General features: G+C 54.4%; 1 protein-coding gene across 14 annotated transcripts; it reads left to right on the top strand.

The window, feature by feature from the left end:
* Window positions 1-1,331: 1,331 nt before the first annotated feature.
* TMEM151B (transmembrane protein 151B) lies at window positions 1,332-21,258 on the top strand. Of its 14 annotated transcripts, none has more exons than XR_007629149.1 (4): window positions 1,332-1,632; window positions 8,612-10,222; window positions 10,680-10,791; window positions 15,831-21,258. XR_007629149.1 is itself a non-coding variant. In XM_050316933.1 (2 exons), the coding sequence occupies exons 1-2, from the start codon at window positions 1,540-1,542 to the stop codon at window positions 10,046-10,048; spliced, it is 1,530 nt and encodes a 509-aa protein (XP_050172890.1). In that variant the 5' UTR covers window positions 1,332-1,539; the 3' UTR covers window positions 10,049-21,258. The 14 variants fall into 14 exon arrangements, 1 of the variants encoding a protein (XP_050172890.1); XR_007629146.1 differs by adding an exon at window positions 15,354-15,448 and having other exon boundaries at window positions 8,612-10,918; XR_007629145.1 differs by adding an exon at window positions 15,354-15,448 and having other exon boundaries at window positions 8,612-10,918; window positions 15,794-21,258.
* Window positions 21,259-21,270: the final 12 nt, after the last annotated feature.

Genomic DNA, 21,270 nt, shown 5'->3' with positions numbered 1-21,270 from the left:
ACACTGGTGAGCTCTCTTTGGAGGCATGGGATCCATCACGTGAGGATGGGTCTGAAACCCTTCAGAGCCAAAGTCTGCTGGGAAGATTGGGCAGGGGGTGTCTGAGCGGTAGGCAGTGAAATTCCAAGCAGGCTGCTCCTGCTTGCTGCTGTTCCCATGGAAACAGGGTAAAGGCGAGAGGAAATGCATCCCCAGCCTCTTTTGAAGATGAGCTCCTTCAGCAGCACCCCCGGCCATCACACCTATTCCTATAAGAAGCAGGGTTTGGCAATTCCTCTCGGATGCATCTCCTTGAGTGAGACCATCAAACCTACGGACTGTTCCTTCCTCACCCCAGGCAACAGTGGGCAAGAGCATGCCAATCATCCCATTGCCAAGGCTGAGCCTCAGAGCTTAGAAAAAGTGAAGCAGTTTCCAGCAAATTCTGCAGCTTATGCTTCTCCCCAGTTTGGAACTGGGGAAGCACTGTCAGAGACCCCTATTTCCTGACAGTCGAGGAAGCTGGGCTCTACCTGCAATATCTGGACCTGAACAAGTCTGAACCCTTCCTGAGCTCAGTGTGTGTGTCCCCTGTGTGTTTAGATTGAGGGTCTAAAGAGACTTTCGCACTCATCCCTGCAACCAAGCCAGTTAGCTCTGTGTGTGAAATACACTGCAGTTGGCTCTGCAATAGCTAGCTGAGTATCCTTGGGCCCGATGAAGATCATAGCAGCAAAGATGTTGCCCGACCTAAGGTTTTCCCTGAGTGCCAGCCTTAGCACTGATGGTCATCCCTACCCCACCTCCCTCGACTAGCTGGGATGCTCATATATTAGAGAAACAGACGCAGTTCACTCAAAGTGCTCTTGGTTCTCCTGCTTCGTCCCGAGGGGAGGAAAACCCACGGGACCTCCCCTCCCCATCAGCATCCCGGCTGGGACCGAAGCCCTCTTGGACAGCGTGACGCCCCCTCGGCAGGGCTGGGAGCGGGAGCGCTCTGCGGCCGCGCCGGGCGGCGGCTCCACTCCCGGTGACGCTCGGGAGGGGCGGCTGCGCTGGGCTCCCTCCCTACCTGCCTGCTCCTTGCCTGCCTCCCTGCCTGCCTCCCTCTCTTGCTGCCGGACGGCGCCTCAAGGTCACTCGCCGCCCCGCTCGGGCGGGCGCGGGTCCCGCCCCGACCCCATCCCATCCCATCCCATCCCATCCCATCCCATCCCATCCCATCCCATCCCATCCCATCCCATCCCATCCCATCCCATCCCATCCCATCCCATCCCCGTCCAGTCCCCCTGTCCCCCGCCTCCGCCGCGGCCCTCCCACCGCGGCTCTGCCCGCCCTCCGCCGCGTGTAGCGGCGCTGCGCTGCAGCGGGGCCGGGGCCGGGGGCCGGCGGGCGGCCAGCGCTGCCGCCGAGCCGCGGCTGGGGGCGATGCCGCCGCGCCGCCCGCCCGCCGCGCCGCCCCGCCGCCCGCCCGGCGACCGGCGAGGCAGCGCCCGGCGGCGGGCGGGATAATGCGGCTGCCCAGCCCGCAGGCACCGCCAGCGGGGCGCCCCCGCCGCCATGTCCCCCCCGGCCTCGGCGGCCGCCGCCAGCGAGGGAGGCAGCAGCACGCCGGTGCCTCCGGAGGAGGAGGCGGAGGGGGCCCGAGAGGAGGTGAGGAGAGCGGCCGCCCCCAGCCCGGGGATGCCCCCAACCACCCTCTCTCCCCGCCCGCTTTGCATGGCGCGTTCGTGACCGCCCCGCCGCGGGCCGGGCCGGGCTGTGCCCGCACAGGTACGGACCCCCTCTCCGGGAGTCCCCCCCGCCCCGCTCCGGCCCCGGGGCTGCGGTGCGGGCCGGCGTGGGGGTTGCGAGGGGTGGGCCAGGAAACCCACCCGTCGGTCCCCGCCGCCCGTGGGATGCTCCGGCGCTTCGCTTGTCCATCGCTCGCCTGTCACCTGGGGATCGCCGCGGAGCCGCCGCGGCTGGAAGGGACGCAGCGGCCAACGCCGTCCGGAGCGGGGGCCGGAGCCGGAGTGGCCAGGGTGGAGGAGGAAGGGAGAAAATCACCAAAGAGAGGCGCGGGGCGCCGCTTGGGCTTCCTGCCACGGGCAGAGGTTGTTATGCTGGGAGAAATGGAAGTGGAGACCCCCGCCTTGCTGCTCTCTGGCTTCTGGGGGCATCCAGGAAGTGGCACAGCTGCCTAGGTCACTGCGAGGGAAGGCGCGGTGGATAGCAGGGGAGAGGGCTTGGGGACCTGGCAACGCCAGGGACTGTTGCTGGTCGCTGCTCCCAGCTGGAGGTTGGCTGGCGAGAGTGGAAGGTGCAGACTGGGGCAGGCCAGGTACCAGCACAGCTTTGCCTCCATATGTGCTGCAGTCTCCCCTTTTTGGAGAGACTTTTCTGGAGTCCAGGCAGCAGATTCTAGAAATGCTCAAGAGCAGGGTGCCCTGTGCCTGGGGAGCAGCACCGATAGGCAGGTGTGCCAGCCCCTTTGTCTGCCTCCACAGATCCTGCTTGCAGCTTGGGCTTCCCAAGAGGAGGGAAAGCAACTGCACCGACTAGTGAGACCTACCTTATGCTGTGGGGCTGGTGACCCATGGAAGTCAGCTGGGCAGTGTAGGAAGGACAGCGTTCTCCTGGTGTGGGGGTTGCCCTCTCTGGTGAGAGCACAGCTCAAAGGGCAGCTTGTGGGGTGCTCGAGCCGGTGCATCACTTGTCCTCTGCTGCTGAGGAGTTGCAGTCAGTGAGTGCTGCATAATCCTGGTATTCTCTGTCTCCTTGGCTTAGGCAGAACATGCATGCTCATGCAGTGTTATTCTATATATACAACTTATATTTAGATATAAATAATTGCAGGAGAGGAATGCTGAAGTTCAAGGACTGGGAAGCTGTACAAATACTGTGTACTCTGCTCTGTGTCTGTTCCTCTCTTCCTGCTTCCATTTAACAACTCCTGATGCCCTGAGCCCAGCTCTCCAAACAGATCCTGACCAGGGTAGCTAAACTATGAGGTGTCTTTTTAGCATGAGGACATGCTTGTGCCATGCTGTGACGTGGTCTCTTACTATCAGTGCTCTGCCAGTGTTGGTGCTACTTTCAAGACAGCACAGTGGCTTTTCAGATGTGCCAGTTCAAGAGCCACTTTGGATGAAAGAAGTGTAGCAGGGGCAGTGTCCAGGTGAGTTTCCCTCACCTGTAGTGTCCCCTGCTTCGTAGGGATTACAAGAAGATTGTCTCTTTGATTGCTCTGTGGTGGCTGCCAACTAGGGTGTCAGTGTAATCTTACACCACGAGAGCAGGCAGAAGGGGTACAGTCCATGACCTGCACTTTTTAGGCTGAAGGCATCCTTCCTGTGGCCAGAAGCTGTCATAGACTTGCATGAAGCAGCTGGTGGAAGAGAGGGGAGCTGCAGTCTCTCCTGGTGGTGCTGTGCTTACTGGTGTCTCGTGATGCAATGAGGAGAGACTTTAGTGGGAAGGGGAGCTTGGATTTGTGGACTGACCTAGGGAAGTCTTGTCTTCAGAAACATTGGGAGGGAGAAGGACAGGCTGTAGCGATGTCCTCATTTCCATCAGAACCAACTGTTGGTGCCAATATTGTTGAGCATCCTAGCAGTGTGAATCCCACATGTCAGGATCCATTGGCCAGGGCAGGTGGGGAGCCAGAGGAGATGTCTGGGGATTGGAAAATGGGAAATGTGCTCTGTTGTCTTTGAAGATACCTCATGTTGACATATCTCAGATTGCTGTGTCTAGAAGCCAGGCAGGGCTTCAGGTGCTTCTCTGTCCCAGCAAGGTAAGTAGCAAGAATACCGGCCAGAGCTCACTGAGCCCATGTTCCTCTTGGCATTACATGCCTACACATATACTTAATGGTGGTGAGCTGAATTTCACTCAGCAACGCATACTTGGAGGGTAGGAAATGCCAAGGGAAAAGCTCTTCAGCCTGGGAACAAGCAAAAAAATGTCCTTGTCCTGCTGCTCGTGTGGTATCTGATGGAAGGGACCAGTCCTCCTCCAAGTTGCTGTGTGAAATGGAGAATTTGGTATCACTGCAGGATCTGACTGCTGGCAGAGTTCCCTGGCTCCTAGATGCTCAGACTTCCTCTTCCCTCTGCAGCTGGCAATGCTGCCTGCCTGGTCTTGAGCCACCTCAGGTATCTCCTCAATCTGGGCTGTAGGCATAGGATGTGTGATGTGGGTGTTTGCTGGGACCATCCTGGCCAGGAGTTGCCAATCTCTGTCCACGGCCTCCAAAGACAGTGGCATTTCCTGGATCTTCCGTGCCAACCTTATTCCAGGGATTTGAGGTCAAATTTGAGGTCAGTTCATTTCTTGCATGATGTAAGTGAATGGTAGGGAAGAGCCATGGAAACTGATGCTCAGGAGTCCCACTGGAGACACCTGGAAGCTGCTGCCACTGCCTGGCACTCAGGAGCTACCTGGTCCTTCAGGCTGCTGCTCTAGGGCTTTTTTGATTGTTTTTTTCAGTCCTGTAGAGGGCTGTCTCTAGAACACCTAACCCTCTGAACCCCAGGGCATCTTGAAAGCGACCGTTAAGCTCTGGAGGTGAATCGGAGATTTAAGACAGGTCTTTGCAAGGAGAGGCAGGTAAGAGGCATGGGAGGTGATGACATGGAAACACTTGTTAAACAGGGGGACAGTGGATGGGGCCAGGGCTGAACTGTTACAGAGAGGAGCTTAAAGAGCTTGAAGGATTTCTGAAGTTGTTTAGTGTTCAAAGTTGCAGGGTCAAGGTTGCAGGGGGGATTAAGGTCTTTTGGCCCATGTGCTTGGCCACTGGAGTGCTGGGCATGTTTATCTCCTCAAGGCTTTTTTTAGAAGAGGATCCCTCCCCCCCACTGCCTTCTATTGCCTCTGCCCTGTACATTGTGGGAATCTCCTTTTGCTTCACGGCTGGTTGTAAATAATCCCAGCCGTCCCTCCCTGTGCATCCCAGGGCAGCAACTGCAGCTGTGGGACTCCGGCTCTGTTCATCTCAGGGGCAATGCCATGGAGACATTGCCACCTCAGAGACAAATGCCATGTATGAGGGAGGGGAGGCTATAGCAGAAGCCCACCCCTTGCCTTTTCCAACGTGTGTTACAGTTAGTGCCCAGGCGCCTGGTAAGAGTTGCCTTGTGCGTTCTGTGTGGTGAACTGAGGCACTGGGATCCCACAGAGGGGTCAGCCAAGCCATGGCCGGACCAGTTCTACCCTCTAGCACTGCAGAGATGTTTCTGTGCACCTGCAATAGCAGATTTGCTTATGGCTCTCCAGTGCTTGAGCCTGAGCAATAAGGGAGGTTCCTGGTGATGGAGGGAAACCCTGTTTGCAGTGAAGTAGGGCAAGTCTTTTGCCTCATTCCATCAGACTGCAGCGGGCAGATGACGATGGCATTTATATCAGAGACTGCTCTCCTCCCAGTGACACTGTTCTGGGACAGATTTCCCTTTCCCTAGCTTTTTCATCTGCCTGTTTGCTATGCTGGACTTATCCAAGGCTGGTTAACAGCTCAAGGAGACAACCTTATTCAGCTACTTCTGCAGGGGGAAGCCGTGGAGCCGGTTGTTTGCTCCTGTGAGCCCTTTGCAGCCTGGGAGAGGAGCAGGGATGCTGCAGTTCCTACTGGGATTAGACTCTGCAGCTGGCTCCTCCTCCGTCTCTGCTGTGGTTGTATCCCGTCATTGGCACTTGATCAGCTTTCGGAAACCCCACCAGTGCTGCCGAGGTGTATGTGTTTTATCTCAAAAGCCTAAGACAAAACTGGGTTGTAAACAGTTTACAGCAGGGGTTACCGTGACCCTGTAAAAGCACTGCAGTATCTAAATGCTGTGTAGTCCTAGGAGGAGACTAATGCATGGACTAGAGCCCTGCTAACACAGTTCCTGGAACCAAGCCTGGGCTGCATCAGGCTCCCTGCCCTGGATAGGTAACCGCAGTGGGGCTTGCCTGCATCTCCTCAGGGTGACAGCCAGCATCTCCCTTCTCCTGCGACACAGGCAGTGCGGAATGTGAAGGCCTGTGGAGTGACTGGGAGGTGGAATTTGCTTTTCTGAGGCAGACATCTCCAAAGACTTGTTTGTTTGGTGCCCATTCCGCAGCTTGGCAAATCAGTGAGCTGGATGCTTTGCTTTTTTCCTTGTGCTCTGTTTCCAGATCTGCCTCCTGAACAAGGTGCTGTTTCTCAGCCTTTGACACCGTAGGTTTTGTATGTACCTTGCATCTCCCCAAGGCGCCTGTTCAGACCCTCCCCGTGCTCCTCCTTTGGCTGAGCAGCTCCCTTAGATCCTCACAGTCAGTGCTGCTGCTGCCAGGGAAGACCTGCAACGCAGAAGGCAGCAGTGGGAGAGGAAACCTTCAGCTGCCTGGGTAGTGGTACAGCATTCCAGCATGGGAGAGCCATGCTGCAGCTGAGCAAAGACAGAGGTATCTGAGCAGGCTCTTATAACTGCAGCGTGGACCTCAGGAGGGAGGGCACAGCTCGGGATGCTCTGCCTCCTGAATGGCTCCCCCTTCCTCTCCCCACTCCCTTTTCTCTTAGCTGGGGTTCCCTTCTTGTTCCATGACCATGAGGCTGCTGCAGTGGTGGGTTGCAATGTGAAGACTGGGCTGCATGTGTGTCCGTGCTGGCGCTGCTGAGCAGAGCCACCCTGCACCTCTCGGTGTTGCCTGAAGACTGGCACTGCCCCACCTGGCAGCCCTGGGCTGGGTGTCTGTCTCCAGCTCTTGCTCTCAGCCGGTGGCTCCAAAGAGGGGAGCTCAGTGCTACTGATGCTTGGGACTGCCAGTGGGATGTACCACCATTCCACTTGCCACCAGTGGTCCCTCTGGCTGGCTGCTGGGGTGGGCAGGCAGGGAAGCTCCCTGCCTCTAGGAGGGAAACCTCTGTTGAAGATTTGGGCTGGATCCAGCCCTGCTGAGCATGGTGGCAGAAGACCCACTGCCATGGGGTGGACCAGGCTGTAGGGAGGAAAGATTAGCCTGTGGGACTCTAGGGGACCAAGACAGCACTGAGGGGCTCTTCAGGAGAGCAAGACACATTTCTTAAAGGAAAGAAGAGGTCCAAATATGTCCCTAGACCTGCCAGTGGCCTTGTGATCTCTGGTTCTTGCTTTAATTTTCCTTTTCATGCCAGATTGGAAGTGTCCCTCCTGCTTTCTAGCAGTGTGAGCCCATTCAGCAATTTTGGGATCCTTGGGTAAGAAACCTGTCCAGCCCAATGTGCTCAGGAATGGAGAAGAATGGAGCCAGGCTTGGACTTCAGTGCCATGAGTGGTGTCATTACAGCTGACATTAGCCCCTGCCACGGCAGAGGTGAGCTCATGAGCCGTGCTCCGTGCAGGTGGGGAGGGAGAGCAAAGATGGAAGCCTCTTAGTGAGTTTTGTGGCATCTGCACAGCGATGGAGTTCTTGCCCCCCTCTCTCAGGTTGCACATTTGGAAATTGCTGGATGAAGTGTAAGAAAGCAAAGAATCTTTCTTTGAGTGGGATGATGTCAGGTCTCACAGACCAAGCTGGATCAATACTTGAGACTGCAGAGTGTTGCAGAGTGACAGAAGTTTCCTTAACCAGGGTTTTTTTCATGGGTCTGTATGAAACCCTGCAGTAAAGGCACCAGGGCACCAAGGCACTAGTCCCTTTAAAAAGTCTTGTTGGTGAAGTTCTGTCCTTTCCTCACCGTAAAAGACCTGAGAGCAGTTTCTGGAAGTGTGGGCTGTCACAGCTGAATCCCAGCACAAGCAGGGACATTTGCTAGCAGCTATGAGTGACCTCCTGCCCTCCCTGCTACTGCAGATTGGTGGGATGCTCTTCCAGCCTTAACACTTTTTAGGATGTTATTCCATATTTGCTTTCTCTCCTGCCAGAGGTGGCTGCATTTCAGTTGTGGAAAAGTACTTTCCCGTTGGTGAGGTTTATACTTGAAAAGCACTTCAGAGCCCCTTAGGCTGCCAGGCGTTGTGTGGGAATTGCCATTGCCATTACCAAACAGAGACATTCCCAGCTGCAGAAGGTCTGTTTCTCCACTTTACAGGCACCCCAGGTAGCTTGTGCTGCCCTGATGGGAGGAATTGGAATATTGCTGGTGCTCGTTACTTGGAAGAGGGGAGCGACTGGTGTGCGAGCAGTGAGAGGTGCACTGGGATGAGCTATGGGAAGGAGTTCAGGTGGGACGACCCATCAGTTAGAGCTGCCTGCACTGGTGGGATGGGTGTGGAAGCTGGGGTATGTGGGAGAAATCCACCAGCCTCTATCTTATTGTGCTCCATTACCCCTCCGCAGGATGTGGTAGTGGCAGGGATTACTCCCCGCTGAAGAAGGGGAATGCTTGGGGCACGACCGGCAGAGTTGTCCTCTGCCACTCTTCTTCACATCCAGCTGGGATGTCTCCCGAGGAGGGGCAGAGCACCATGAAGGGAAGTGGGGGTGACAGTTGCCTGCACTGTGTGATTGTCATCCTGGGAGAGATCCCGGCCTCTGGCCTGCCCGCTGAGGCTGGGAGCCCCAGGCATCTGCCTAACAGTTTTGTCTCCACAGAGCTATAGGTGCTACCCTAGCACCCTGCTGCCTTCTCCCCTTCCCTCTGCTCCTGCAGCCTACTGACTCCTCTCTTGTTTTCTCTCCCCTTCTCCCCGGTCCACCGGAGCAGCAGCGGCCAGTGAAGCAGTCTCTCAGCAAGTCTCTGTGCCGAGAGTCCCACTGGAAATGCCTGCTGCTGTCCCTCCTCATGTACGGCTGCATGGGAGCCATGACATGGTGCCATGTCACCAAGGTGACCCGGCTGACCTTTGACAGCGCTTACAAAGGCAAGTCCATGATGTACCACGACAGCCCCTGTTCCAACGGCTACGTCTACATCCCCTTGGCTTTCCTGGTGATGCTCTACGTGGTGTACCTGGTGGAGTGCTGGCACTGCTACACCCGCAACGAGCTGCAATACAAAGTAGACGTGGAGAGCGTGCACGAGCGTGTGCAGCGGATGCAGCAGGCGACTCCCTGCATCTGGTGGAAGGCCATCAGCTACCACTACGTCCGCAGGACCCGGCAGGTTACCCGCTACCGCAACGGGGATGCCTACACCACCACCCAGGTGTATCACGAGCGGGTCAACACCCACGTGGCAGAGGCTGAGTTTGATTATTCCAATTGTGGAGTTAAGGACATCTCCAAGGACCTCATTGACCTGGAGAGCTACCCGGCCACGCGGCTCCGCTTCACCAAGTGTTTCAGCTTTGCCAATGTGGAGTCAGAGAACTCCTATCTGACCCAGCGGGCCCGCTTCTTCACAGAGAACGAGGGCCTAGATGACTACATGGAGGCCAGGGAGGGGATGCACCTCAAAAATGTGGACTTCAAGGAATACATGGTGGCCTTTTCCGACCCAGACAACCTGCCTTGGTACGTATCTCACTATGTCTTCTGGGTGGCAGCTCTGCTGACCCTATCCTGGCCCCTGAGGGTGCTAAATGAGTACCGCACCTCCTATGTCCATTACCACGTGGAGAAACTCTTTGGGTTCGACTACGTGGCAGTGACCCCGGCCGAGGAGCGCACCTTCTGCCGGAGGATGCCCCGCGTCAACACGGTGGACAGCACCGAGCTGGAGTGGCACATACGATCCAACCAGCAGCTGGTGCCCAGCTACTCGGAAGCGGTCCTGATGGACTTGGTGGGGCTCTCCGGCTGCACCAGCTACTCTGCTTGCCGGTACGGGGGCTACCGGCAGAACTGCGAGCGATGCCACAGGACTATAAGCAGCTCCTCCATCTTCTCCCGCAGTGCTCTGAGCATCTGCAACGGCAGTCCCAGGATTCCCTTCAGCAGCAGCCGCTTCTCTCTGGGCCGCCTGTATGGCTCGCGACGCAGCTGCCTCTGGCAGAGCCGGAGTGGGAGCCTGAACGAGCAGAGCTGCCCCACTGAGCAGACACGCCTCTCCAGCCAGGTGACTGTGGAGGAGGAAGACCCCCCTCCTTACCAGGATGCCCTCTACTTCCCCGTTCTCATCGTACACCGCAACGAAGGCTGCCTGAACCACGACCACCGTCACCTCCATCGCAACGGGTCCTGCGTGGAGACCTCACTGTGAAAGCAGAGGGCGGTGAGATCTCATTGTCCATTGCCTGGCCCAAGCCACCACAGGATTTGGGGAGAGGAGCACAGGGGAGACAGGCTAAGAGGACATCAGAATGGAGTGGACATGGCATCTCGCTCCATCAGCCAGCAAAAGCTCCCCCCACTGTGGCTCTGACCTCCCAGAGGGGTGAGTGCTGATGCTCCCCTGACGTGGCACAGAACTCTAGACCAACCACCACATGCAAAAAAAAAAAAAAATAAATTCAACCAAACCAACCACAAAACCGTAATTCATGGCATCAAGATCCAAAGGGGAGAATAAAAAGACAGGCCTGATGCAGGGAGGGGGTGGCTTTGGCTCCCAGCCCTGGCTCCAGGCTGGCTCATGCTCTGAGGAACCAGCAGCCACCAGAAAGCGCTTTGCTGCACCTCTGCCCACCCTGCTTCCCGTGCTGGAGCAAGACCCCTTGCAATGTGGAGGGGAATGGGTCCCTCGGGAGCAGGGTGTAACTGCCTGTAACGGAAGGTCTGGGGCATCCTGGCACATGGATGGAGCGGCAGGTTAAAGCAAAGGCTGAAAGCCATGAATCCAGCTCTTCCCCTTCCCCCCAACTGTTCCCCACCCTCCCCATTTTTTTTTTTAGACCATGCTCCGACTGTTACTCTGTTCTCACTGCTGGGAATGGCATCGCCTCCAGAGGATCACAGGCTCCTTAGGAAGGTTCGGCATGCCAGCTCTGAGTCAGCATCCCCTAGGTAAAGGGTTTTCTGTTTGGGCACACAGTGCTGGGGAAGGGATGAATGTGCAAACCCAGATGGAGCAGAGATCTGCAGCGCTACCGACGTGTTTGCTGGAGGAGGGCTCAGCTGGAAAGAGAAAACGGTAGGCCCCTGATGGGCTGGGGAAGGGGAAGAGGATGGCACTGGGACAGGCATCATGGTATCAGGTGGCAAATCAGGTGGCTGGGGACCCTTCCTGGCTTTGAATTGAGTCCTTAATTGATTCAGACAAGCATCAAGGAAGGCTCTGGTAGGTTCAGCTGCAGTTCACCTATTGATAATGGAGCAGCAGGTTGGTGCATGTCTGCATGAGTGAATTTTGCATGAGATCCAGCTGGGCTCTGGCTGTGGACTCTCAGCTGCAGGCTCCTGACAGCCTGGTTTTGAGAGAGAACTCTGAGGGCCTAGGATGGAGAAATGCAAAAGCATGCAGGAGCATTGGGAACCTGGGCTGGGGAAATGAGGAGCAAAAGGATTCCCTTTCTGTGGGAGCCCACTGTGGATGCAGGACCCATGCAGGAGGCATCTTCCATGAAGAATGCTTTCCAGAACAGAGGCCAGGGATGTGTTAGAGGGGAACCTGGTTAAAACTGAGCAGTTTGCACTACAGAGTTTTTTGCAGGGAGAAGTGAGGTGACTTCTGTGTAGCCCGTTAGCCCCTGGCTTCTTCTGCCTTGCTCTTGTCAGCACAGGTTGCTCTGAGCTTTGTGCTGCCCCTTCTATCCTGTTGGAAGGGATCTTGGTGACACTGGACAAGGAGCCTTCATGTCACTGAAGCTTCGTCAGTGGCTGCAGCATACAGACACCCAGCTTTTCCTCAGAAAAGCTGTCTCCTTTCCAGTCAGCTCTTTGGGGAAGTGCATGCCACATCAGCCAGCGATTTCTCCAAACAGCACTGCTTTTCCGCCTCACCACACTTCCCTCATCAGCTGGGGCAAACAACAGCTAAAAGCAGCAGGTCTTGGGTGACAAGGGTAAGTCCTTTAGCACCTGGGCATTTGAGCTTGATGTCTGCCTCCACATTCATCGCAGAAAGGCGAGATGTAACAGCAAACAGTGAGGCATTGTCTTTAGTCCAGCCTGTCTTCCTCCTGCCAGCTACTAATGAGGGCTCTGTTTCTCTCATCACGCTGCTGTATTCCTTTGCTTCCCAGGTCTTGAGGAGGCTGCAAATGCACCCATGCACCACATCAGTCCTCTTGAAAATTCTCTCTTGCTGGCAAGCCTGGAACAGTCAGCACCTGTGGGTTTTGTAGGGCTCTGCTTGTCTTTTCCCCCAGAGCAGTCTCTTCTGCTCTTCATGCCCTGTGTATCCTGGTCAGAGTTTCTTGCCCTTCAGGTCAGCTTGTCCTCCTGGATCCCAAGTTCCAGACTCCAGACAGGAGTTTGGAGAAGAGCAGTTTGAACAGAAAGTCCCTTAAAATCTCACTCTGTTACGATTCTGTCCTGTCATCTGCCCTTACTTGCACTAGACTTAGATGTTGGCTTAAAGAGGGTCCCTGGGAGGCCAGAGAAGCATAAGTTCTCTGGTGTGGGCACATCCCTCTCTGCGTTTTGTTCTCATTATTTTTGGCACAGTTTCAGACCGGGTGAAAGCAACCCTGGGATTTCCTTGCTCAGTAATGACATTTGGCTTGCTGTGCATTTGTGCTTCTCTCTCCAAGGGCTTAATGTAAGCCAAGGCCAATGCTGAGTGTCCACGTGACTCTGGGGAGATAATGGTGTGTTCTTGTATGTCCCAGTGAATTGAGACAGTGGAGCTGCAACGGGTCATTAGTGAGAAAGAAATGTGGTCACCTTGTCCTTGCTGACATATTCTCTTTGAAATTTCCTACACATTACTTAAATTAGGCTGTGATGGCTCATCTTTCTATCTCCAGCATCCAAGGTGCCTTGGACAGATGGATTTATCTGAGATTTGGCAGGCCTTTTAGCTCCCTGGGGCAAAGACAGTCTTCAGGATAGGGACAGATTAGCAGGGTCTCTGGGCCCCCCATCCTTTAGCACCTGCAGCAGAGTTGCAGGCGCTGTGTCCTTGGCTCTTCCTGGGGCTTTCCATGAGAATGCCTCACCTTGTTCCTCTGCCCCATTTTCTCCTGTGAAATCTTATTCTGGAGGTGGTCTGTCCAGGTGAACACATGGATCTTCGAGGCATGGCTGCTGCTCTGACCAGCAGGATCCATACAGTCTTCCTGTTGCTGAACACCTTCCCCGTGTACCTGGTGCCAGCTGCAGCCAGGTCCCAGACATAGTCCCAGTGCTGCTGTCTGTGGCCGTCCCAGATCCTCAATACCCTGAGAAGTGGGACCTCTCTAGCTAGTGCTCCCTGCTGGATGCCAGGATTTCTCAGAGATCCCCTTCCTCATATTCTTGGCCCTGCTACCCCACTGCTCCTGGTGGAGCTGCCCCCCGTCCATGCTACTCCATTCTCGCAAGGGTGGAGATCTTTGTGCCCTGCTTCAGGCTCAGGAAAGGGGAATGGCACACATGGACATGGTAAGGGATCAGGGCTGGGCAGGAGGAACAGGAGCTGCCTGCTGGCTTGGCAGAGAAGTGGTAGAGCTGAAGAGGACAGACTGAAACTGGGGTTCTTCCTGGCACATCTAGCTAGGCAGGGAAGTTCAGAGCAGAAAACTGGGCTCTCCCTTCCCTCTCCTGGCATGGGACACCACCAGCAAAGTTTGTGTACAAGTTGCCTCCTGAGTGTTGGTGTAGTGGACAAAGGGCAGCTGATACAATTCTCCTTACAGCGCAGGTTACTAGCACAGGTACCCAGAAATGGTCTGTCCCTGCTCTGGCAGCACAGCCTCTCCGTAGTGGAGTTGTCCCATCTCCTCGGCACACAGACACCCACCCACCCACCACAGCTCCGGGCTGAGCAGCAGTCAGGCATCTGCTCCTCCTGCAGACTTGTGTCTGCTCTCTGCCATGTCTGTGCTGGTGATGACGATTCCTTTGGCAGCTCATTTGATGGCCCAGTCTGCTCCTCTCATGATAGCCTTCTCCTTTATATCTAACCTGAATTCTCCCTGCTGTATCTTAATCCCATTACTTCTCCTTCATTGACTGGTGTGTCTAATTGGCTCTACTCCTTTTCCCCCGGCCTTCCCGACACAAGCAGGCGTCACCTGGTCTCTGTAGCCCTCCCTTCACCAATCCCAGGGTCTTGATCTCACTTGCCAAACCCTGGTTTGAGTGGTGGTGCAGAAGTTTTCCCTGTGTAGTGAGTACATCACTCCTGCTCTGAGCCCGGCTTGGGCAAGAGGAGAGGGCCAAAGGTGCGAGCAATGCCTTGGTCTGTCAGGGAGGCTGTGTCCTCGCTTCCAGAGCAGAAGACCTCTTCAAAGTGAGTGGAGTACACAGAGGTGCTGGCCCCTTACACAAGGAAAGTGGGATAGCGCACATCACCCTGTGGGAAGGTGAAAGCTGTGTGCTTGTCAGTATGATGTGGGCAATAACTAGAGGATCTCCACAGTCAGATGGCTTAGGTTCTTTCCATGCATTGTTCACCCACTGCAGTTTTCCATGGGCTGAGAGTCAGGCTCAGCATTGCACTTATCAGCAAGCTTTCCTCACATACTAGAAGGAGTGAGACAGGAATGCTACCAGCTCCTCTTCCTGGCCCTTCATGGTGCTAATGCGTCCCAGAGGAGTGCTAGTCCTTACTGCTGCAAAGATGGACAATAAGTTTGGGCTATTTGATGTTTGCTGTTGCTGTCGGTATACTTGTCAGGTACTTAAGAAGCTCTGAATTAGCTCATCTTCCAGACACATGACCACGCATTTATCCATCTTTCAGCACACTAGAAGCTTCCCAGATAGCACCTGGCACTTGCTTGTGCAGAACTGGTCGGCGACACCAGCCAGCCTGGTGGTACTTCTTGAGCTCACTGAATGTCGTGTCTCACTCCACACCAAGGAAGGAAGTTTCAGAGAGGGCTGTCAGAGTGAGCAGCTGTAGGGGCATTTGGTATGATGGGGAGAGGGAATCTCAGCTTATGGCCAAGCCTGGGCCTTCCAGAATCACACACCAGGCAAACGTGCAGTGTTAAGGCTGGGGAAGCTGCTGTACATCCCCCTCCCTTTCTGCTCCCCATAAAATGCACATTAGAGAAATGCTGGAGAGATGTTTAATAACTGATGGATGCCCATGGGGAGAGAACTGCAGGAAAAGGTTTATTAAGTGGAAGTTGAAGAAAGTTAGGTAGCATCCGATGTCAGTAGAACAGTGCCTGCTGATTAGCCAGTGGGACAAATAACACCTTTTCAACTCTTCTTCCAGCCTTTCCAACCACAGCTTCAGTACAGCTGTCCAATATTATCAGGATGCTGCCTTACATGAGCAGGGTACAACCTTGCTGCAGTGTGCTCTTTCTCTGCCGCAGTAGCTGTAGGGCTTGGGTCTGAAATACTGTACCACCACCAAGATGTTGTGTTACCAAAGAGCTGTAAGTCTCGAGTTGGGATATGTGCTTCTGATCATGTTTCATTCATGTTCATATTAGAATAAGGTCTGTGTGAATATGATCTGTATCCAGGTGATCTCAGAAATGAGACATGGTGTAAGTGATAGCTCTGTTTGGTGCTGCTGCCTCCTGTGATGCACTTGGGCCTAGAGTCTCCACTGAGCCAGGTATGCATGGGGACCAAAGGCTGGTTCATAGGACCTGGGAACCCAGCGGGGAACTGGGGCGGAGCCCACCTAGGGCTGTTTCCCCCGTGGGCATTCTGGAAAAAGTGGAAACGAGCATAGTCACTTTTCAGGTAGAAATTAACGGGCTATGCTCGTTCCTAGTGTAATTTTATTGAAGCCAGTGGTACTATACTAATGCGAGCTTGGCTTAGCAGCTCCTTGGAGGGGGGTTGTCTTTGAGCCCAGACAAATTGATTTGTCACAGTGTTGCTTTGATGTATAGAATCTGTGTTGGGACTTGACCAACATAAATGAATGTTGAATATCTACTGTTTTTGCAAGCAGTGGGTTGAATTGTTCTGCTCTACTGCCTCCATCACAGCTGCTCCACCAAGGGGAACGTTATGCCTGTGGATGTGATCTCGTCAACTCTCTCAAAAGCAAGCTAACAAGCAAACTGACCTCCACAGCACTGGGAGAGGAGCCTTCTCCCACAGGACCATAACCTTTCCGCACCTGAGGGAAAAGAGGTCCCAAGGACAGAACTGAACTGGCAAGACCCATGGCCTCGTGGCCTGCCCTTCCTCCTTCCCTCCTTACCTCATATGTCTGTCTTGCGGGAGGGACAGTTTCCCTGTGGAGTTCAGCGAGCTCCTCTTCCTCATACACAGGCTCATACACAGGCTCTACTAACAGGTATATCATCCACCTATGCAACTCTTCCAGAAGCTGCCAAGTTTTCAGGAGCTCATTACAATGTGCAGCATGGCCATCCGGCACCGAGAATAAGCACAGAGGCTGCTGGAAAGCTAAGTGGGTTTTATTCCTCCCCCCATTCCCAAGGAAGACTGTTTTTGTTGGGCCATTTTGTTTGTTCCGTTTTTGTAAACTTCATTTGGGGGAAATGAAGCTTGTGAGAAATTGGTGCCCATCCTGAACCCTCCCCAGTCCTTTGAACTTCGTGAGTGGATGGATCACCTACTGTGATTAAAATTTAACGGATTTTGTAGAACAAAATAACTTCACACACAGACACATGAGGTTCTTTCACTCTCCATCAGCACAAGCTGCTTCTGCAATCTTAGCTACTCACATTAGTGAAAGAAAAAGCCTAGCTAGAATGTGGTGAGATGACGTAGTACTTTGCATCAGTCCCATGGTCCCAATGTCCATTAGCAGCGCTGTCAGCTGCTGTGCCATGAATTCGGATTTTGGATGGCAGCCCATGAACCAGTCAGGGTAAAAGTTTGGAAAAACACAAGCCTGAGCCTGGCTCATCTCCTGAAGCAGATGCAGGGGGAGAATCAGCTGAAAGCAGGCATCACCTCCTGCTTGGCCATGCCAGGAGCTGGTGGGCTCTGTGCTGCACCTGTCCCCCAGGAAGAGCCTGTCCCCAGGGGCCAAGCAGAGGGGAATGAGAGTAGTGATATGTCTGATGGAGCAAAATGAACGGCACAGCTCAGCCAGCGGGAAACAGCAGTGACAGCTAGACCCCAAAATAACAGGATTTCACTTTGGGAATGCCAACTGCTTTTTCAAACTGAAATAAGACTAGGAGGCCTTAACAGTTGTGCAAAGTGTTTTGTGTTGCTGTTCCTTGCTTAAAGAAAAAATAATTTTTGGTGGTGAGGTGGGTTTAAACTCTCCACTCCTTCCAGCCCTTGTTGTGTTGGTGGGGAAGAAATGCTCAAGGCAGATTGGGATGGTAGCCCTGTGGCTTCGCAGTGGGGTAGGCTGGAACAGAGGCTGGAGTTTAAAGTCTTCCTCTGAGATGTGACCTTGCCATCCACCTACACATGCACGCATGGCAGGGTGGGCTTCTCCATGCTTGTGTGCACAGCTGGGACCCGTGGCCCTGCAGAGGGTTGGTGTGTTTGTGGCTCTGGGCTGGTGACACCCATCTACCTTTGCGGCAAGGGCTCTTCAGGGTGACAGAGCGTTGCTTGTTCCTTGTGAGAGGAAACTCCTGACCTGGTTTCTGTGAGAAGATGGTGTGAAGTGTCACATTTGCTGCAGTGAGTGCCAGGGAGCAGGGATAAAAGCATGGAGCAAGCTGTGTTTGAGAACAAGCTAATCCATTGCTGGCCACCCGAAAGAGGAGAGCTGCTGGATCTGCTCCCTGGGCAATGCTTTCCGTCTCTTCCCACCCTCCCCAAATCCGATGGGAAAACCGTCATTCCTGTGAGGTAGCCAAAGGACCCCTCTCCCCTGAACTCCTCTGAGGCTGTGTGTTCACATCATTTGGGTCCTGTCCCTGCTGGGTGCTGTGGGCCAGCCATGAAATGCCAGCAGACACATGATGACCTCAGGCATGCTTGTGGGCAGAACTCACAATACCCTGCCGGTGCGCAGCATTCCAGCAGTGCTCCCTGCCCTGGCATACCTCCTCCTTGCTTGGTGGAGAGCTGCCGCAGCACATCCTGGTATCACCTTGTGCTTTTCCAGAGAATTTCACACAGCGCTTGTCTGAGCCTCAGTAATCAGGGTAAGTTACACAGACCGAAGTTAGAAAGCAGAAGGCCTTGACATTTTGGTGGTCCCGGTCCCCAAATCTCTGCTGCTGCCCCTGGGGAGGAGAGGCAGGTTGGCTGTTGTGGCAGTGTGAGGGCAGGGGACGGCATTGTGGTAAAAGCAGCATGTCCACTGGAGTCTCCAAATGTGTGCTCTGTGCTTCTCTGCTGGGACTGAGGGCAGCTTTGCTGCGGGCTGCACAAGGCACACTGATAGAGGGCAGAATAGCATGTGGATGCTCAGCAAGGTGTGGAGAGGAGGGTTGGTAGGAGAACAAGTTTTTTTTGCAGGTGTAGTGGTTTTTAGAGAAGGCAAGACAGGGCAGGAGGCTGTGGTGCTGGAACAGCGGTGCTGCAAGACAGGAGGGGGTGGGAAACAAAGGGAGCAGGGTGTTTGGTGGAGATGCCTGGGAACAGAGTGGTTCCCAAGAGACAAAGCAATCTGTGCATGCTCTGGCTGAGAAGACAGGCAGGAGGTATTCCCAAGCTGAGGTGCCCAGGCCATGTCTTGCTGCACTGCTGGAACAGCGATGTTGCCTCTAAGCCCAGCACTGACAGCTTGAGCACGTGTCACCAACCGTGATGGCTAATGCAGCCACAAGGTGTAAATGTCACTAATGAATAAATTGCCCTGTGCCTTGGAGAGGCTAATCCATCACGGCCAGAGACAGGGATCTGACAGGCTTGGCTATTTCAGGCATACCCTGTGGGGAGGAGGAATGCTGCCTTTCTGAGCCATCCCCTCCACCTAGGGAAACCAATGCAGGGTTTGGCTCTGTGCCACTCTCCAGCTTCCCAGTAGCATGAGCTCAGGCTTCGTCCCTTTTCACTGCAACTGAAGGAAGAAGCAGGAAAGGATCTAAGTTAGCCAAAAGTTCCCTGTCAGCAGGGTGGTGCATGGGGCTAGCTGGTAGAGGAGTTTGGAGGGAGACTGGCACACACAGGACAGGGGTGATATAGGGGCCGATGGCATAAACTGGTAGGTCCCCAGCAATGAGGGGAGTTTGTGTGAATTGTCTGGGTTGTAGAGTTGTATGGGCTGGACTGTGCATTTCAGGCCAGTAGTGCTTGATGCCATGTTTTACAAGCATGCTGTTTCCTCCCCAGTTCAGTTTTGTAGTTTGCCCCTATAAGAGGCAACCTGGAAATTCTCTGAGCCTGCCCCAGCCCAAGCCCTCACCCTGTCCAGAGATAGCTTCGCAGTGCTGTCCTAGAGGCAATGCACAGGACACCCATTTTAGCCCCTGCTGCTGAACCCCAGCCACCAGCACTTTATCTGACTGTGCAGAGGGCCAGCAAGTATCCAGCAGGCAGGGCAGAAGCTCAGTGTGGACAAATCCTGCTCCATGGGAGCAAAGGGAGGCTGAACAGCAGTCATTTCAATGCACAGCCTCTGCCCATCGCCGTGGCAGTCTGCTCCTCCTCCCCAGTCAGTGCTCAAAATCAGCCTGCTATCCTGTTTGCGACATATGCCACTGTGACACCTTGCAAATCCATGCCTGGGTCGCTGCGAGCAGAAGCCGTCAGGCTTGGGAAGCTGGCCACCGACTCCTGCTGCCACGTGCGCTCTGCTCAGAGCAGCGGAAGCCGGGCTCGCCATCTGCTCCGTGAGGGAGCAAGCCGGGCACCCCTGCTCCAGCCTGAGGGGCACCCGCTGGCATAGCCCAAGTGCAAGCCTTTGTGTCATTCCCCCTCCTTTACTTTCCGACCACCCTCATCTCTCCCCATCTCTCTGGCACAGATCCATGGGTTGGGGGATGTTCCCAGCTTGGCTGGGGTGCCTCTACAGCTGAGTGCCACTCATGCAGTGTTGGTGGGGGGTGGTGGTGCTGGAGGTCATTCCCTCCTCCAGACAGAGGCCCACAGATTGACCCCCCTCCTCAAAGGTTGACAGTACTCCTTGGGGATAGATCTCAAAGGAAAGCTAAGGGGTCTGTCCTGGCCCTGCGCTGGCACATTCCTTTCCCAGCACAGAGTGACCAGCTAGTTACTGCTCTGGAAGGCAGTCCCACCGTGTGGTAACTGGACCTGGAGCTGACAAGCGACCCACCAACAGTGGAAATGTTTACATTCATACAATCTGCTGTTGCTGGCAGACCTTTCAGTTTTAGCCAACGTGTGTGGCATTTGAAGTGGTTTCAGCCCTTGCAGACTGGCGGATAGTTGATTCTTAGTCTTGGGTGTGGGCACATGGTGCAGGCAGCTTGGTGTGGGCTTTGCTCTTTGGCCAAGAGATTGATGGGAGGGATGGCAAAGGGTTTTCCAGGCAACAGCTACCTGTCCAGGCATTCCTGCCTGTGGCAGACCAGGAGTGGATTTGGAGGGTACTTAGGTGGTGTTAACAGTCTCAGGACTGTTTGCAGGAAAAGGAGCAGTGAATATCCTGGAAAGCAAGCCAGCAGTTTTTCTGGTGATGACATGTTTTCCCAAGCCCTTTTCTTTCCTTCCCCTGTCCTCACTGGCGCTGGCAGTCAATTCCTCCTCATGTGTCTGGTAGCATGTCTGCAGGATCTCATCGCTGCCCTCCCAGCATGAGCTTTCATTGCACAACTGGCTGACCAGCTGCAGCCCTGTCCTTGGAGCTACAGGCAAGCTTGCCCAGGACCAGGCCACCCCCATCAAGCCACCACCCTCACTGCTGGAGCTGTTGCTTCATCAGCCTGATGCTGATCTGGGTCTTTTCTGCTGTTTCTGAACATGAGTTCTCATCTCATTGAGGTGTGTCATCCAGTGGAAATATTTTGTAAATGCAAATAAAAATAAATAAGTATATTCAATACCTCGGTCTCGAGGATGGGAAACTAGTAGTGGGAGATGCCCAGATAGGGAGGTTTCACAGCTGCTGGTTCTGGTTAGGAATTCTTGCGGATGTAGCCCCTGAAGCCTCCATCAATAGTTGAGAAGGGAGCTACGCAAACTTGTGAGGGCTTGGGGCTGAGCCCTGTCCGCGCTCCTTGCGTGGCCAGTGCCACCGGGGACAGCCTCGCACTCCATCCTTCTGATCTGTACGGGTGTGACACGGTGCAGGTAAAGGTCCCGTCGGCCGGGGGCTGGCGGCACCACAGGTGTCTGTATCCATCAGGCAGGGCAAGGCAGAAGCGGGTACGTGGTGGATAAATTCTTTTGTGAACACTGGGAAACAGTTTTTACTTTTCAACTCTGTCAATATGATCTAGCTCTGTCTGTCTCTCTATATATGTACAAACAGTATATCACAATGTTGCCTTTTTTGTTGGAAATATCAAAGTACAAAGATTGTAAACCAAATCGGTGTAATAAAAGTTTCAGATGATTCACTGAGGTGGTTGCCAG

This window comes from Myiozetetes cayanensis, unplaced genomic scaffold (assembly GCF_022539395.1).
Source record: "Myiozetetes cayanensis isolate MyiCay16 unplaced genomic scaffold, myiCay2020 scf2-11, whole genome shotgun sequence".
NCBI lineage: Eukaryota > Metazoa > Chordata > Aves > Passeriformes > Tyrannidae > Myiozetetes > Myiozetetes cayanensis.
The sequence above is the reverse complement of the archived record's forward strand: the minus strand, read 5'-3'. Positions and strand labels throughout refer to the sequence as shown.